The sequence below is a fragment of the Scomber scombrus genome, chromosome 20 (assembly GCF_963691925.1).
Source record: "Scomber scombrus chromosome 20, fScoSco1.1, whole genome shotgun sequence".
NCBI lineage: Eukaryota > Metazoa > Chordata > Actinopteri > Scombriformes > Scombridae > Scomber > Scomber scombrus.
The window spans coordinates 15575078-15594676 of NC_084989.1; the positions used below are offsets into that span (position 1 = coordinate 15575078).

Here is a 19599-nt window from a genome sequence, read left to right on the forward strand (position 1 = left end):
TGGCTTCCATTTGAGACTGGAAACTCCCTGGTCAAAGGGAAACGGTGTCTCCTCCTCCAGTGTTATTTCAGCCCTTGTAGCACTTGCTCTGTGCAACTGCCCTATCCTGCTCTCTTCCCTTTTTGCTCTACCTCACAGCGGATGCCCCCCCTCCTGCCCCCCTATCCAATGCAGACACTGCTCCACACCCCCAATTATTCAACAGCACAACACAAATACACACAACTCACACCTGGTGGACAGCAGGGCAAAGTCATTATTTGTATGTGTGTGTATGCAATGTGTGTGTGGCTGTGTGTGAGAGATAGAGATTGCCTTTGACAGTGAGGGATGTCTGCATGAATCACAACGTTCAAATATTTCCCTACTTGCAGATGATTCCAGCAGTATCCGATCCCTGATACCTTTATAAAACTCTTCAAAGTGTCCATTTGGTGTTGAAAAATTAATTTAATCTTAAAACGGTAGATTCAACACTAATCCCTACATCCTATCTCAGCTTCCATCTCACTGCCCGGAAGCTGGTGGCTGAAGACAGAGAGATGACACTTGTGTCCAGGGGAGATAAGACCCCAGTCTACCCTCAGGGATATTGAGGGCCTATAAGATATACTCAGCAGGCTCTCGCCATAATACCCACAAATACCCATCCAAATGAATGGACACACACACATTGACTACGCCAAATAACAGTACATAGACAAAGCTTGGCAAACAGGAAATGCAATAGGTGTTGCTAAGTATACTGTACACTGTTTTATTGACAACGCAATGTTTTGTGGTTTCTGGCATGCAGTCAAGTCTAGGTGTTATGTAAGATGACAAAGACTGGCAGATCATTAACTAGTCTTGCATGCAACAATTTGCATGCACCTGCAGTATTAGTGTGTACACATAAACTCTGTCTGTCTCTCCCTCCCACGCCAAAACCATGACAACCAAGCATTAAGACCAGGAGGCAGAGTTGCAGTCCTATACGCTTCTCTGCTCCTCAGCACTTCCATAAGAACAGTTACCCACCCAAAAACCCATAGAGACTGTGTCTGCCCTACGACCTCTTAATTCAATTAAATCAAAAGTAAACATAAGAGGAGTTACATATAATCATCTAACAAAAAATAACACCAGCACTGCAATAGTACAATAAAATAGGAAAATTAACTCTTCTTAACCTGTATTAGTAACCAATCTAATATCAGATTATCATATTGATTTATTTTGTCTTACTGAAACCTGACTGTCATGAAGAATATGTATGCCTAAATGAATCCACACCTGCAATTTCTCCTATTAAACTCAGACAGAACTTTAGTTACTGTGCTTGGCTCTAAACACCTCAGAAAGCATACAATCTAATATTATAGCTACTCCTGATGGCTCCTCTAACTCTAAGGCGGATTCTGTCTCAAAAAGATGCAGAAAAACTAATCCATGGCTCAATTATTGCAGTTCCTTATTATCAGGTTGCCCCAGCTTATCCAGAATGCTGCTGCACGTGTACTGACAAGAAATAGGAAACAAGATCATATTTTTCCTGTTTAAGCTTCGCTCCACTGGCTCCTTGTAAAATCCAGAACAGAATTTAAAATCCTTCTCCTCACCTACAAAGCACTTCATGGCCAGGCACCATCATATCTTAAAGAGCTCATAGCAGCCTATTAAACCACTAGAACATGGTGCTCCCAGAATGCAGGCTTTCTGGGGAGGCAGCGCTTTCAGCTATCAGTCTTCTTCTTCTGTGGAACCATCTTCCAGTTTCAGTTCAGGAGGCAGACACTCTCTCAATGTTTAAGAGTAGGCTTAAAACTCCCCTTTTTGATGAAGCTTATAGTTAGGGCTGGCTCAGGCTTGCCCTGAACCATCCCTTAGTTATGCTGCAATAGGCCTAGGCTTCCGGGGGACTTCCCATGATGCACTGAGCTCCTCTCTCCTCCTCTCCATCTGTATGCATTCATGTCCCATTAAAGCATGTTACTTACTCTGCATCTTCTCTCTTCTGTAGTTTTGGTGCTTTCTCGTCTCCCTAATCTCTCCTACTGTTGCCCTCTGCAGATATTTTTGCCTCTGGAGCTGTGGAATCTGTATCTGTGATTGCAAGCCATCCACTGTCCCTGTGATCCTGCTACATCTTGAACGTTCAATGCAATATGCCCCTCCACCCCCCACCCTCTGTCCTCTCTATTGGTCGAGGCAGATGGCTGCCCACCCAGAGCCCGGTTCTGCTCAAGGTTTCTTTCCATTAAAAGGGAGTTTTACCTTGCCACTGTTGCCAAGTCTTGCTAATGGGGGAATATTGAGTCTCTAAGTAATATTGTAAAGAGTATGGTCTAGTCTTGCTCTATATGAGAAGTACCCTGAGATTACTTCTGTTATGATTTGCTATATATTGCTATATAAATAAAACAAAAATAAAATAAAACTGACGTGACTCCCTCAATGTCTCCTTTACCAAACAAATACATGCAAAGTATTTGCTGATGGGGCTACAGAGCCATGATCTGTCCAGACTTGCTCTTTAATATCTCCTCATCAAGGGCAAGACACATTTTAATCCCTGAACATTTGCAGTATCCCAGAATAACAATACATGTTTGTTTAACTCATACACACACACAGGTTCCCTCCATAGTGAAGCATAAAGAGCACACCCATTCATATTATACACAGACACATTTCAGAGAGGTCACTTATTTGACACGTCCTCACATGAACCTCTCCTGTCTACGGAGATCTCTCTGGTGGTAAAATAAAGGACCTTCCAGGTCTAATTTGAGCTTCTCTGGGTGTATATCTGAGAATGTGTGGATGCGTGTGTGGCTGCATGCCCGGGGTCACAAAGACAAAAATGACTTTCTTCTCTCTAGAGAAATCTGAGTCCTGCATCCTCTACACAATGTTACACACACAAACAGTATACTCACACATAGACTTCAGTAATTTGATCAAAGGGACATAACTCTAGCAGTGCCAAAGATCAGCAGAATTTTTGCACTTTCATCCATTCTGAAACCCTGGCTGGTTTTAAATCACAGCATTTTGTTAAGTGTCAAATCTCCTTTTTGTCCCATGAAACTAGCCCTGATAATGGCTTTGCTATTCATGCCTAATTAACAAGTCACTGAGGACCACATACACTCCTCCAGTGATCCTAAGATTTATTATACCCACTCTCCCAGAGGAGAGTTTCTCTGTGTGTCTGTGAGTGTGGAGAAAAGTCAGATAATCAGTAATAACCTGACATTTTCATCAGGCTTGACAGAACTGCAGCCAGTGTTTCTGTGTTTCCTGCATAGTTCATCCACTGCACATCACTGTCATGAAAACACTGCAGTTTAATTTATGCCTTAAAGATAAATATGACTTTTCTGTGCTTATTTGTCATACTAACAAAAAATCATTGTCCACTATTGTTTCCTCTCACTGATTGTAGCAACTTGCAGAACACTCATTATCCACTTGTGACCTAAGTGACCTGTTATTGACCTCAGAAACACAATAAGAAACTACTCATACACACGGTCATGACCACTTAGTTCAATAGTTACAATCCACCATGTATAATAACTTGTGGCACTCCCACTGAGGACAAACAACAGCACCAATTGACGCTTAAGGTGCTATATCACCATGTTTCCCTGCGCTGTGCTTCAGGCATATGACTGACTTGTTTTGTTAGCTGAGTGTTAACACTGAGTGTTAACATTGTAAGTGTTATATTTTGTCCAAACAAAACATAGAGAGAGCTGAGTTGCATATATAATGTAAATAATTGTATATATAAAAGCTGAGCCACAGTTGAGGTAGATTATGGTGTCAACCTGACTATGAAGCGCTATGATGAACTACAGCACATGCTCTACTTCTGTCAAATAGTCTAGTTTATGACCAATCCCATTAGCTGGTGATGCCTGAAATATATACTTTTCCATTGTATACTTACACATATTCCAGGTGTTCCCCATCATCTATGTCATCTTGTTTATTAAATGTATGCCAAGTTGCCGCCATGCTTCTCCATCCCACACCCACACTCCACCCCTTTCCCTGCCCTAAGAAGAGCCAACTGGAAATAAAGCCCAGGAGATCAAAATAAGGTTTGAGACAGATGCTTGGATCTGGTCCTGTCAGTGGTGAAACCATCCTGGTGTGCCTCTGTCTCTGCTTTGCCTTTTGAAGTTAGGTTCATACCTTTGGCCCAAGGTGGAGTCCAGATGTTGGCCTGCATGCAGAGACTTGCAAAGCAAAGGTACAGAGAAGACAAGGGCAAACACCCCTCTTGCTTGCACCCCATTTGGTTCTGAGGGTCATAAAGCTTGGAATCTTACTGCATATATATCAAAGATATTAACAGCTGTGTCAGTAATGGCAATCCATCAACATGAAAGATTTTGCATCTGGCTACCATAACTGTAGACTGAAGGCAGGTCATGTTATTTGTTGGCAGCCTCTGTAAAAACTCAGTTTTATTGCACTGTTTGTCATCATGTATATACTATACATAATTTCTGGCCTAAATATTAATAAATTAAAAGATCAGAAGTCATTTTTTCATCCATGTATTGCGCTGGTGTGGCCCTTTGTAGCACTACATCATCAACAACAACAGCCATTATTCATGCCAAAGCACAAAGACATGCAAAGATCTGGAGATTCTGTGCATCTATTCTCCTTCCCATCTTAATCGGTAAAGAAACTGCTCAGGGAATCTAGAAATGCTGGTCAAGTAAAAACTGTTCTTCACGAAGAAATTTATCACCTGCCATCTCAATTTGTACAGTCCAGCTGATTAGTAGTTTTGAGAGACAAGATGATAATAAATGTCAAAGAATGGTCCTCTGAAGAAGTTCCTCAGGCTGCAAACTGTATTGACAAATGGTCTTAATTGTACCTAAAGGAATGTAAGGTCTTAAGGTTTAAGAGGTCCCTGCCATTTCTCCTCCATTCTCTGCAAATCTGTCAACAAAACGTTTTAGGATTCTCATAACCATGACCTGCCCGTTAGGCTGGAGCAGCAACAATATAACAGAAGATAACTCCGACTTCTGTTGTTAACTTAAGCTTGGGCTAATACAGCTCTGTTATGCTACAGAATGGTGCTCTGAAAAGAGCTCAGACCTGATTAGCTGGTCTGATTAGGACACTGGCACTGCGTTTGAGACAGTGTGTAAAATTCTGTCTAGCTTGACTCATTATCAGCGGTGATCAGAGGCAGGTCCATCAGGGCCTTCTGTCAGAGCAGCTTAACCCGACCCCCCCTCCACACTCAGGATTAGACACAGCGTTGGCGCCACTCCACAGACCACTTGTCCTCTCAGTTGGGGTGCTGCACCCCTAAAACCCAAACCCCCACCGTATAACCCTCGTTAACTGGCAGGTCAACGCATGCCTGTCATTAACCTTCTGGTTCTTGTTTGTGTTACTTGAGGTAGCTCTCAAAGTGTCATTTCATGCAGAGGTGGCAGATGCCATCAAAACCAGCCCTGGTCCTGCTCCTGATGGTTGGTGGAAGAGGTCTGATGATTAGAAACAGATGTTTTGCTGCATACCTGCTGCACACAGTGTCTGATTGTGTGACTTCAGACACAAGGTGCAATAAAATTACAACAAAGGAGGGTTTTGTAAGAATACATCCTTTGGTTATAAATGTTATTTACACATGCACTTATAGTGCCAGATCTCAACTAACTCCTGTGATACCTTTTACACAGTAGGACATGAATGATTAGACTGAATGTTTTTATGCAGTTCAGTTAAAAACAGGAAGGATACTCCCCCATAACTCCCTCCTGTTCTATTTTTCTCTGATCAGATTTCTTGCAGGGAGTTGATGCATACTCACAGCCAGTGCTATCTAGCTGACCTTGGTTCCTTTGGAGTAAGAGTGTAGCAGGGCCAGGAGCCCACAGAGAGAAGAATGCGGAGGACTGGCCAATTGTTACCATGCATCAAAAAGGCTCAGAGGGAGAGTTTACAGTACATTTACTGTCTATAATGACAAATGAAAACTATTTATGTAGCTTTGTTCAACATGAATTGGTGGCTTGGTGCTCTGTGTCATCTTATTGATGTTCTAGCTGTTAATAAATGCAACATTTTCCATGTTGATTCACTGTGCTGCTTTTGACTTGCTGCCCGACTACTAGGACTTCCTGAAACAGGATCCTTCGTGTGTGATCTTTTTCAAGGCTTTGCCCAATTTCTTTACTCCCATTAAGCATTTAGGGGTTGACATGGCATTAGTCTTTTTTGAAAAGCAGTGAATTTTATTTAAGACCAGGATCATAAAGTAAAAAGATCATTGTTATTATGTCTCCTTTCTCTGCAGCTTTATAACTTTGTGCTTAAGATCTAAACCTGGAAGGCAACAAATGTTGATAAAATTCGACTTTAATGGATAACGAAATAAAGGTCATCACAACATCTAGCAACATTTAGATTTTTGATAACAACAGTTATAAAAAGTCTCTTACTTTTGCTTGTTGGCAAAGTTTGCTCCTGCTGACAACAATACACACACTCAGAGCAAATAAAGATCTCTTTAACTGCCTGTTTGTACCCAAAATATTACTGCAAATTAAAGGAGTTACATTCCTACAAGGGTGGAAGTCATAATTTAACGCTGCCAATAGTAACCAATACATGATGTATGACAAGACAGTTATCTATTATAGTTCATGTGTAAGTGAAGAGGAAAAGCCAAATCAGACATATTTTAGTTCAGAATCAGAATCAGAATTAACTTTATTGTGATTATGCAGTAAAACAACACAATGAGATTTGCTTGTACAGCCTCTAAAAACAATGCCCACACTCCCACACACACTCAATTAAGTGCATCAGAAACATTAGCAACAGTAACAGCAACAGTAACATTACATTTGGAGATGCCTTCAGATTAAAATAACTTTTTATAACACAAAAACAGCAGCACGCTCACCATGTGTGCCATCATTTAAACATCAAACAGCCATAAACCAGTTAATAAATAACTGTCAGAAAGCAGTTCTAAATGCAGGCTAGCGTCCATGTAATTAATAATGTATTGCATTGCAACGGCCTCAAAGATTTGTTACTTTTTTTGGTTGATGTAATCTAAAAGGTTGATGTCAGAGAGTGTTAAATTATCAAATTTTAAGATAAAAAAAAAAACCTTAGTTAAAGGGTTATTCCAACAATTTAGTATTGCACTTGCTATGTTATATGTATGTGTTGCTGTGTCAGTTTTGATTGACATTAGCAGTTTTGCAGTAGCAGCAATTACAGTATATTGTCTTACATTGCTAAATTTGGATTAATGGTGCATAGAAACAGCTGACTTCACCTTTTTCCATCAAATCCTCACCCACTTACACACTAAACCGTATGCTGTAGAAACACTACACCATGAGCACCTGTTAACAAACTGCACAGACAGATAATTCACCCATCCAGATACTCAAATTGCTACTATAATCTGTGTTCTCATCAGCCAGTGGATTATCACAGCTTGGGGGGGGGGGGCGCGCTTGACTGTTTGGTGCCCATGGCAGCAGACAGCTGTCCTAACATGGCCGCTCGCCTCTGTAGAAAAACCACTGGCCTAGCAAGTCACAGTTCATCACGCATAGACACTGACACACAGGCAGAAGGAGGGAGTTTGGTATGTGGATGTGCGTTTGTGATCGGTCAAGCGGTTCAGTTTGTGCTCGTCAAAGCCCCTGGGCAGAGAGGGGTGAGAGCAAAGAAGATGGGTGGCGGTCAGGCCAATGGGATGTTATCTCATCTCCCTTGGGTGGGATCCAGGTCTTTGCAGGCCTGATGAGGAGCAGAGGAAATTAAACCACTCGCTTTTGTCGCGGGTTTACAGATCACAGAGAGTGAGGGAGAGAAATAAGTCACTCAGTGTGTGTCTTTGTGTGTCTGAGTGTTTGTGCAGTCATGCTGGGTGGAGCAGGGTCATCCACTCTTCTGACTAAAGCGATATCATCTTCCCAACCTCCGCTTGACCTTGATAAGCCTCCTCTTTGTAACTCAGACCTCCGGAGACATTTTTTTTCTCACCTCTGAAGCATGCACTGTTGCCACTAAAGTTGCTTTTCCTGTATGGTCGGCACTTTTACATCTACGTGACAACAGTAGAAAGTTTTCTTCTCTCTCATACTATCTGTCACAGATTTCTCAGTGATATCGTTGTGTGAAAAGGTGACTTGTTATCTTGCTTTTTTCCCTCAAGGCAGAATCATTATACATCTTCTGGACCCCACATGACAAATGCTTCAATAAACTTGCCATATTTGTTTTGTTTTGTTTTAATTTTCTGTGGTTTATATTAGCGGTGAATGATTGCATCCCTCTTGGCATTCTGAATTAGATTATGACAAAGTTGGTCTTCAATCACCAGTGCTGCATTTAGTGCAAGACATTCATGCTCAAACAGGTCTGCCTTGTGACAGTATCTTGTATTTTCTTCCCTTACATGATAAAAAGCAATCAGCATTCCCATCTCCAACATCTGAATAAAATATGAGTAGTTTCATTCAAAAATCTATTTAAAACCGTAATTTCAAACAAACTATTAATCGTCACCAACAGACCACTTTATCTCTCTCGTCTCATTTCAGTGTTTTTTAGCAACCAAGTGAGGACCTTACAACCTTAAATTACACAAAGTGGAATAAAACATCATAGAGTAAGCCTACCAACAAGAAAGCACTGGCAGATCATACCCTGTTAATAAGGAGAGTAAGTTCCAAACTAAATTCTCCATTACCCTGGAATAACCTAAAACATTATTTTCTATACATCTTCACACACAGGCAAAATATAATCATCTTTGTTCTTATTATTAATATACAGTAACAGTGTGTTTGGGTGTGTGTGTGTGTGTGTGTGTGTGTGTGTGTGTGTGTGTGTGTGTGTGTGTGTGTGTGTGTGTGTGTGTGTGTGTGTGTGTGTGTGTGTGTGTGTATAACCAGCAACGACACACTTTAGGAATGCTGCTAACAAATCTGCCAATCCTGGACACATTACCAGCAATATAATGACGTCTCCTGAGAGAAACAAGCCCACTTCTGGAGTCAATAGAAATGAATCAATATCTCTGCGCACATTTGATCACATGCCAAGAAAGAGACGGTGCAAATGCAACATGGAGAAGTGTAAAAGTAAGATTGTAAAGGTAACTGTGGATCTTTATAAGCACTAAAACGACACACATGTAAGTAAACTTTGCATTACTACTGACCTACTTTCCTAATTCTTAAATTATACCAATACAAAAGCGTGCAGTAGCAGTAATAATAACAGTAATACGGTAGCAGTAACACCATAACAGTCACTTATTATATTGCCCCTGTAATCTTCACCACCGTGATAGCCATACAAGATATAGCATGTTGTTATAATACAACCCTTCTTCATTTCATTTCACAATAGACAATTCGCTTTGCGATTACGGCTACATAATTGCCATCTCGTTAAAATGATGGGGAGCTTCAGGTGACCGTACGTTTGAGATGAATGACAGCTTCAAGGCGTTTATCTCACTTAACATTACAGTGAAGCGATATAAGTTACGTTCAAATACTTTTTCGCCCGTTTTTCTCTGATAAAACTCGGTTGAAAACTTTTGCATTTGTCTCTCGGGAAGTTTGCCGCACCTGCCAGCCTGCTGTTGTGCAGTGCAGACACAGCGCAGTTAAGCTTAAGCGCAATAATTAAAGTAGTAGCACTCACAATGCTGTTATGAATGACCGGGAAGCTTCGGACTGCTTAACAGAAATAAAACATGTTGGCATAGTAGCCTACCTTTATTGCCTCAGACCGGGATGGAGTCGCAGATCTGACAAGTGTATTCCGGCCAGTGTGAAAAGTTTACTTTTATTCCTCTGTGGGATTCACGCACAGTGAGCCGTGCCTCCAAACAATCTTCTGATCCATCGCCTGTTCTGCAGAGAGGTGCTGCTGCACTCGCACAAACACGGCTCGGCTGTGCTTAGCTCTCCCACAGCCAGCCAGTTCGCTCCAGCAGGCATCTACAAGTAAACTGAGCCCCTCCAGCGGTGACATCATGAGTCACTATAGCAACTCTGACTCCACCCCACACCAAGCTGAATTTACCTGTCTAACTACCTCATTTTCACAACTCTTTTTCTCCTTGCTCTGGATAATAGGCACGCTAATTTTTTAATCATCTGTTGATTTTGAAATTATGGATACAAAAGCACACGTGTAACCCTCCAAACCACACACACACACACACACACACACACACACACACACACACACACACACACACACACACACACACACACACACACACACACACACACACACACACACACACACACACTAACAAGTTGATTGGAGTAACACAAGTCCAGCATCCCTGCTGTCTGATATTCCCTATGCAAATCAACAGAGTTCATGATCAGTGCAGTGAGTTAAAACAACACCTCCTGAAAAGGGTTTACTTTGCATTTGGGCAGGCTGTGTGGGCTGCACTGAAAACAGCACACAAAATCCCTCTTGCACAATGCCTTGTACCATTGCCTGGAGCACCCCTGTGGCTCGGTGCCAGTCTCACCATTACCTCAATTGTTTTGGCTACAAAGCCAGCTTGCCCCTCCCTTTTGTCTTCTCTGACCCGGCGCAAGCAAAACAGACAATGACCAGGTGAGCCAAATGTCCACCTCTAAAGTTCCTGAGCATCACCCTCCCCCATCAACTCTCTTGACTTCAAAAAGCTGAGGCACAAGGAGACTTCATAATCTGTAAAAGTTCCCAAACAACACTAGGAAATGTATACTTTATACATCATACTCCAGCCTGGAATATACAAATCAGCCTCAAGTTATATGCAAGTCTAATTACAGTGATTACAATAAAACATGCTTTGGAGGGTATGTCCAATTCAAACTGTTTGTGGCTCACATGTTTTCTACTTCTTCACCACCTTATATTCTCACAGCAGCTGTGGGAGGGAAATGTGACAGGCAGATTTATAGGATAGACTTCACATTCAACCTGCGGCAAAAAGAGAAAATAGTTTTGCACTGTTGCCTCAGTCTGCAGAGGAAAATAAAAATACCTGGAATGGCTGGAAAAATAAGGACTGGACAAGAGCACAGAAAGGTTCATATAAATCCATCGTTTTAGTATACCTTGTTATTTATCATGTATTCTGTGCTGTCAGGTCTCTTTTTTCATAATTTTAATGTTATTAAATATTTGAATCTATTTGAATTAAATATGATTATAGTGAAAATAGCAGCTTTAATTGAAACAAGCTATAATCACAACATAAAGTTGCTACGATGGATGTCTTAGCAAACAATTGCTTATTTACATATCCACTGGACATGAAGCAACATTAGCATTCATTTGTTGTGTTTGTTGTTGAGTTCTGTTTCTGTCCACCTGACAAATATAAATAATATTCACTCTCCTATTAGCTCTGTCCAGATCAACTCCAGAAGGAAATATCTGGCTTTTTAGTTGCTAAATGCTCCATTGTGTTCACCAGCTAGCTGCTAACTTTGTCTGCCATTTGGTGCTGGGCAGGTAGTGTACAGACCTTTTATGAAACAATAATAAAAAATAAAAAAAGCTTTCACACCAAAAACAGCTTCCTTGTGCTGAAAACAGAATGTGGACTAGAAGACCAAAACAATGTGCTGAAGGACAACAAAATGTAGGGCTGAAGGGAACTGCAGAGTAGGGGGAGAATTCTGTTTGAGTTCATATAAGCACTTTGTCATTTTATCCATTTTTAATATACTGATTAGAGTAAAACATTTTTTTTATGTTTTTACTTCAATGTCTTGATTGAAATAAATAAACAAAATAAAATTCAAATCTTTCAAAACTACATGTGCCTGACCAAACAACAACATTCCAAATCCACGTGTCTTTCAACCCACTGACCTGCTCCCGCAGCCTTTCCTGGTGGCCCATGATCGCAGAGGCGTGGTGGGGGTATTTCTGCTTCAGATGCTCCAGGAAGGCCTCCCTCTTCTTGTCCATGTCCGGCGGCTGCATAGCCAAGATCTCTCGGGAACTGCGGGCTCCCCCTAAGGTGTGCCTTCGGGGGACAGTTCGGCTGCCTTTGGTGTCTCCTCTCAAAGCAGCTGTCCCATTTGGGGAGGCCTGTCTGCGACTTATGTGCTCTGCGTCCTCTGGGGAGGTTACCTTCAGGTTGCTTTTGGTTTGCTCTGAAGGGACAGAGGGGACATAGAAACAAGGGGTCAAGATGTGCTGTGCTGATGTTTTGGCATCAACACTGAGTGTATGCATGTATGCTATCCTTCCATAGGTCATGAAGAGGGCATGTCAGGACATATTAAACACACCCAAAACTAAAAAAAAACCTTAAGGATGTAAACTAATCTATCTATGCAAGAAAGCAGAAAAAAAAGTCAGAAGCAATGCTGAAAAAATATGTTCTGATATGCAGTCAGACCGGTTCATTACATATTCATGCTGTTTTATATTTCAGCAATAAATCCACAATCTAATGTGACACACGATATTGGTGATGAAAAGACAGAATTAAAACAGTCTTCTTTCCTTAACAAAAAAGCCAAGAATATCCATTACTGTGATGCTGGAAGACACAAATGGAGAAACTTGGAAATGATATCGAGAGAATCTGTTACAGTAATACATCCAGGGCCTTGCAGAATACTGACTTTAAGCAGAAACCGCCAAATGCAATAAAGTGACTTCAGGGGTGAGATTTTGATTAAAAATATTAGGAGGATATGTCTTTTCCTGTTTGTGATGATTCAGTGACACAGCTGTGATCCCATTGAACACAAGCCCTGGCAAGTTTTCCAGGATTGTACAACCCTCTCGGGAGTGTGTTTACAACCTAATAGCTACAGTAGAGTGACATTTAGAATGTTTTAGAATGGAAGCACGCTAGCAAACATTACAAACATTCAGTCTCCAGATTGTGGAGAAATGGAGAAATTGAGAAAAACAAAACCTCCTTGCACACGAACATCTTTGCACAGTGTTATCTTGTCGTAAATCAATCAAACAAAACAAAATGAATCCATCAATCTCAAAGCTATTGCATGAGAAGAGAAGAGAAGAGAAGAGAAGAGAAGAGAAGAGAAGAGAAGAGAAGAGAAGAGAAGAGAAGAGAAGAGAAGAGAAGAGAAGAGAAGAGAAGAGAAGAGAAGAGAAGAGAAGAGAAGAGAAGAGAAGATGGCAGGAAAAGAGGAGAGCTTTTCAAGTGTGAAAACAGAGGGGAAAGAAGCAATAAAGCAAGCTGATCTGCTGCCTTGTTTTCTAGACAGGCAGGTAGCGCTATAATATGTACCTTTCAGAAGGTAACAGCTGAAAATAAAGGACCTCTTATGGAGTTCAGCTCTTCAGCAGTTGAAAGAGGATATTTCAAGTGATTATTTTGTGAGTGGTTTAATATGGCTTTTCTTTTCCTCTTTGAAGGCTTGAAAGCATGCTGTGAGCTACGGATGAAAAAGGAATTTTGTGTTTTCCTCTCAAAGACATGTTGGGACTGAGGCAGAAGTAGCTTCCCAGATTTAACTACTGCAACAACTGGAGATGAAACTGAGGAAAAACTCATGCAAAGTTGATTCCACTTTCTTTCTTTCAATTAACAGTTTTGACCCTTTCATTTTCATCTGCAGATCTTTTGCGAAAAAATGCTTTGATCAGTAATCACAAAAAGCAGACGTAATTTTTGAGAAATGCTAAGTGCTAATACGTCATGAACAAGCATTGGCACCAGCACCACCAGCCCAAACCCCCACCCTGCTCAGGTTCAGAGCCACAGCACGTCTCATGTACTTCCAATCCTATTTTTAACTCCCAAACACAGTTTCCCCACTGCTAACTAAATTACACACAGCAGACAGAATAAACTCAAACCTCCATAGGAACTGCATACGTTTGCAGGTGGCATGTCAGAAAGCTTATTACCTTCCCCGAGTGAGCAATCTTTGTCTTCATCTGCAATTTCTTCTTCCATTGCACTTTTGGGATCAACACACGGTGACAGGGAAAGAGTGAACCAGCAGTGGACCCACTAACTGCTTGCTTAGAGATTCCAGACGTAGCTCACGTGGAAAAGGGGGCTTGAGATAGGCCCTGCCCCACAGCCCCAGGATAGACTGGTGGGGATTTAGAAAGTCAACTGCATTCCAGGACAGAGAGTGACTAGCCCCTCACCCTCAGGCTAAAAGGTCCAATGCTACCATGGAGTGGTCAAAGAGTGAATGTAAATGTGTGTGAGCGAGCGAGCGTAGGGAGTGTTGTAAAAGACGATATTTACAGGTGTCAGTCAAAATGTCTTACTGACATGAGCATGCACGCACGCACACACACACACACACACACACACACACAGTCTGCTTTTTATCAGCACTTTGTCCGCAAGCTATCTCTTGTTTAAGTCTGTTTCCCTACAGAGGGGCCCACCAGACATCAGCATGAATCCAAATGTGTCATAACCTACTTCTGAGCCACATTCAAACTGCTCCAAGCGTATGGCAGCCAGCTAATATGTGATCGAGTTATCTGATCAACACAACAAACTGAGACAAGCATTCGTCCTGCGGGCAGTGTTATTCCCAATTAGGAACCACCCAGGAGACACTATAGTCTGTGTGTTTGTTCCTGCTCAGGGGTTTATGAAAAGCAACACTGTCTGTTTGCTTGAAAGTCAGCAAACATGCTCACCGGGTTCATATATTGTGCAAACATATCGGAGTGTATATGTCTATAGCTGATGTGTGTGTGTTTTAAAGGAGTGGGGGGAGGAGTGCATCTGTGCATTGAAGTTAATTTCTTTGCAGCTGCTGATGTAAGTGACCCAATCTAAATGTACAAGAAGAAGGAACAAATTGACGTACCTTAGCAGGCAAACGTGAGCAGATCAATGGCCTAGTTTGTGGGCCATGTAATTGAAAGTGGTGGCGGGAGTGCATGAACAAACACAATGCAGCAGCTGATGTATAATGTCTAACATATGGAGACAAATCTGCTTCCACCCACTTTCTGTCTGCTTTCACCCGCTCACATGTTCAGGCACTTAGCCACAATAGGCACAATATGAAGACAGTTAGCAGGCCAAGGGATCATGTCAGTCAGATTGTGGAATATAGTTAGCTTTATGCAATGTATGCACTGTTATTTTGTAAAGCAAAAATAAAGTTGTTAAAAAAAAAAAAAAAAAAAAAAAGTTAGCTTTATGCAACGATGAAGACATTTATAAGATATGATGAGATATGTATGATATTTTGTGAAAAAACTTTGTGATTTGATTTTTTGTGTGCACATAAGGTTGACTCACCTACTTTAGTGTAAGTTTATGATTTTGTGTTTCCTGGAATTATACACAACAGGCCCTGAAGAACAGGCTTGAACACGCTGTGTTCTGCAGTGGCTATATGAGCAGATGGCGAGAGCAACAGCTACAGCATAGTAAATAGTGTTTCATCCTCTTCTAATAGATTTCTCTATATTTCTGAAAGCTGTATGACACAAGAACATACTTAACTCAAAATTCTGTTTTATTCTTTATTCTATGAAGTCGACAAATCACTAAAGGCTCTTTGAAAATACCTATATTGTGTCATACTGACTGACATAAAAAACAAAATGAGCCCAAAGTCACCAATAAAAATGTTTTATTGTTGAGTTTATGTGCAAAGTTGTTTGGCACAACTATTCTTAAATATTTTATAATGTTTTAGTGGAAATAATATGTGACACATTGCAATTCTAAAGATTGATGTGCTACAAGGGTTCAAGCTTTCTAAAAAACATTTACATGAAATCTTCCACAATGTAATCCAAAGTTGACAGCAGCTACTCTGTGACTCTATTACGTGTGCCCTTTCCATATATTCAGTGTCCATATCTCAGTGTCAGAGGTCTGCTGGCCTGACAAAGACACATACACATCATCACAGCTGACAACAGGTCAGCCTTGGCCAACCCAAACTCATAATTAAAGCAGCTCATCCAAACTTGCGGTCTGAACACGCTGCCTCACAACACTTCTACTGTCAGCAATCCAGGCCAAAAAATGACCTTCTTTCAGAGTGTCACAAGGGAACTGCAAGTGAATTGCGCCTCGCTCCAGTACCTCAAGAATGTTGCGCTCTCTTTCACAGCTGCCAGTGTTGAGTAAATGATGGTCCTCTCAGTTGAAAGACAACATTAAACACTTGCTTATGCACACCCAGGTCTCAGAAAGTAACTGTGAGGAGCAGGGACTCCTGCTGTTCACAGTTACTTTCTGTTTGTCACTTATTTATGGAGGAATGTATCCCCGTGCGCACTCCCACTCTCCACTACTATTACTGTCCCATAACTATGCAGTTAGATACAAAGCCCTGTTGTGTGCAATAAAAGCAGGGCTCACATAGCAATGCCCTGAAGCCACAATGAAACACATAATGGCACTCGTCCACTGTTTAGTATCTGACTGTATTTTTATTATGTAAAAGTTATCGGACTTGGAATATCAGATGATCTACTCATGTGGAACTGAGCCTACTGTAAGGAAATGATCTTATTTAAATATGATTATAATAAATTAAGCTTCTAATACACTGCAATAACATCCTTTTCAAGAAGTCAGTTAGATCATTACTGAGGCTTAATATCTTGGTGGAAATATCCATGGTGGAAAATGCTGGGGGGAAATAATTATGACCCGTTTTAAGGTTTTTAGCCACACTAGCGGTTTGGGATGGCAATGTCAGTCTGTCCACACTATGGTCCAGACTGAAATATATTAACAACATTTGGATGGATTGCAATGACATTTTGTACAGACATTCATGCCAGTATGAATTAATAACTTTATGACTTGACTTTTCATCTAGTACCATAAGAACTGTAATTTGTACAATACTTTGTGACAAAATACCACTGCATGCTAATATGCTAAAGTCATTTTTAGTTTTGTAATTTTTTGGAAAAATATGTTGTAGTTGGTTATCAAAGTGAAATAATATATTCCAATTTAGTTATATTTTTTAAATCTAAAACTAGAATGATGGCTTGTAAAAACTGATTTCAAAATTGTGTATGTGTTTTGCCACTCCTCCACGCCTCCTGCCACGTTGTGCCAAAAGAGCCTTTGTTTTCCCATCAGTCATCCTTCCCCTGTCAGACCGAGACCACCTGATTCCATGCCCTTCACTTATCACGTTACTTTTTTCCGCCCACAGCCGGCGCTGCACGCTGACCCAGCCAAGCTACAGTAGAGGGCTAATGTGTGAACGTCTGTGGAGGTGACCTGCTGAAAGCTAACAGAAAAAAAAGCTAATTTCTACACCGACTTCTCACTGATTGCTGATCTGACGGATAAGCTGTTTCCGTGCAGGTAACTGACACCACTGTTCTAAAAAAGCCCCCGCAATGCAGTCTGGCCACATTTTTCACACCAACATGCACACAAACAGAGACATTCATGCAGTAACGCTCACAAGAGAGATATATCGGACTTCCTCTCTGGGTATCAGTTTACCTCTTTGCATGTTCAAGATATAAAAACTATTTTCATGCATGTCAACACTTTTAAATTTAGCACACAATGAGAAAAACATGCCTTGCATGAAAGTGATTTGTTACAAAGAGAAGGGGAGAAATTAGAAACCTTTCATAAATAGTAGGAATTTCACTTCTAGTTGAGCCTGAGGCTCACCGCCAAGGAAAATTGTCCACTTATGGAATCCACCAATCAGAGAGGCCATTGTGATTTAGGTGACCTTTACCCCCAAGTCCTTCCCTCCAATAGGCTGAGGATCAGTGCTGCTTTGTTTTGATTAGCGAGGTTGATGAGTTTCAGGTCAGAATGTCACAATTCCTGGAGAACAACAGGCTGGTTTGATCTTTTTTTTTTTTTTTTTTTTTACATTATACTGTTTTAGCACAGAATTGGACTCAGTGAATTATATGTGGCTGAGATTTTTCACATAATTCAGAACATTTTAAACTTACTTTATATTTGTACTTTGTACTGTTCTTTTCCTTTCAGCAAAATACCCCAGCTGTCACTTTTTCCGAGGGTCAAACCACTTCCTGTCCCCTATGTTTGTGTTTTTGTGTCCTGCTGATTCAATAGTAAAGTCCGCAATGTATGCATATGTGTGCTGAGAGAGCTTTCACCCTTGGCTGCTGTATCCATTCGGGACCCATCAGCACTGTTATATAGTAAAAAGCTGCCAGTGTTTCCCAATTGTCTCTTCTCTGTCTGTACTCCCCATTAAAATATGTGGCTGTCCATGCCTTCAAGAATAGAATAAACACCACAAATGAATTATACATATGAGGCTGACAAATAAAATCTCATTAGCGGCTCCAAAAAGTCTCCTGAAGTTTGTAACAAAACTCCCCTGACATCTTAGCACATGATTGGATTTTCCTCCTCGTCTCATACTTTTATACTCTTCTTCTTCTTCTTCCTGTCTCACTCCAGTCTATTCTCCCTATATTTCTCACCTAATGAGGCATCTCCAGCTGCTGCGCCACTGTTAATGACCACTGGTTCCCACCCTGTTAGCTAAGACAACCACAACATCTGTCTTGGCTCAAACTTGCGGACACCCAGAGAGCTGTGGTACATCCACTGATTGCAATGCACCTTTCAATTACTTAAGACACATATGACCATGCAGGGAGTATGTGCAGTATGGTATGTGTGTGTAGTTAGATACATTAGCCTGTCCAGACTTTCCGCTGTGGTGAAGCCTTATAAACAGACAGGGCTGCCAACCTGACAGGCAGAATGCCAGAAGATATGAATTACAGACATGTGGTCTGGTGTTTCTGTGTGTCAGTTCTGGGAGTAGCAGAGGTGGAGATACAGTAGTTAGTGTGATATCAAAACAGTGGAGAATTTGACAGCTCAACATGGAAAAATAAAAGTTACATATCTATAACATGGTAGACATCCTGCACATTCAAGTAAGCTCTCTACTGTAGCTAGACTCAATGAACCATGGTAAATTGATTTCACTGCTGCTTTACCTCCAAGCAGAGTTGCTTATTCACAGTGGGTGAGAATTGTAGATCTTTAACTCAAGTACAAAGATAAGACCCCTCCTGGTGAATGGACTACAATTTCAGTAAAGTTTAACTCAATCTCGAATAAGCAGAGCCTTCAAATAATGTTGCTCTACAGTACATGTAAAATAATGGTTAAAATCCTTATTAAAATATCTGCAAATCAACCATTTTGTTCTCCACCTCCTCTTTCTCCCTCATCTCTTTCTCCCTTTATTCTTTATCTTGATGTTCAACTCACAAAGTAAACAAGTAGAGGGGAGTCTGTTAGCAGGGAAGGCCTGATAACTCTAATACTTTTCTCTAAGACAGCCTGAGGACAACTCACACAAACATCTTCATTTATTGGTCAGCTCCACTCATCAGCACAAACACTGTGTCTGTCTGATACCCCTCTCTGACACATATCAACACTGGATCAATTCAAGGCAACTACTTGCCCATTGCCTTCTCTCTACTAAACATGTTAAGATGGATTGCATTTTCCCCACACCAGGGGGTGCTGTTGAACATGCTCCAGGCATGTTGTGCAATGATCAGGAAGGAATGATTGAAGGTGTGCATGTGTAT

The 19599-nt window shown here is 41.0% G+C and overlaps 1 protein-coding gene across 1 annotated transcript in view; it reads right to left on the reverse strand.

The window, feature by feature from the left end:
* The window catches only part of si:ch211-285f17.1 (sickle tail protein homolog), a 110565-nt gene that overhangs the window by 34984 nt on the left and 55982 nt on the right, over nt 1-19599 (reverse strand). The window contains exon 2 of the mRNA XM_062441518.1: nt 11905-12191. Within this exon, the coding sequence (XP_062297502.1) occupies nt 11905-12191 (287 nt within the window). The remainder of the gene's footprint in view (nt 1-11904; nt 12192-19599) is intronic.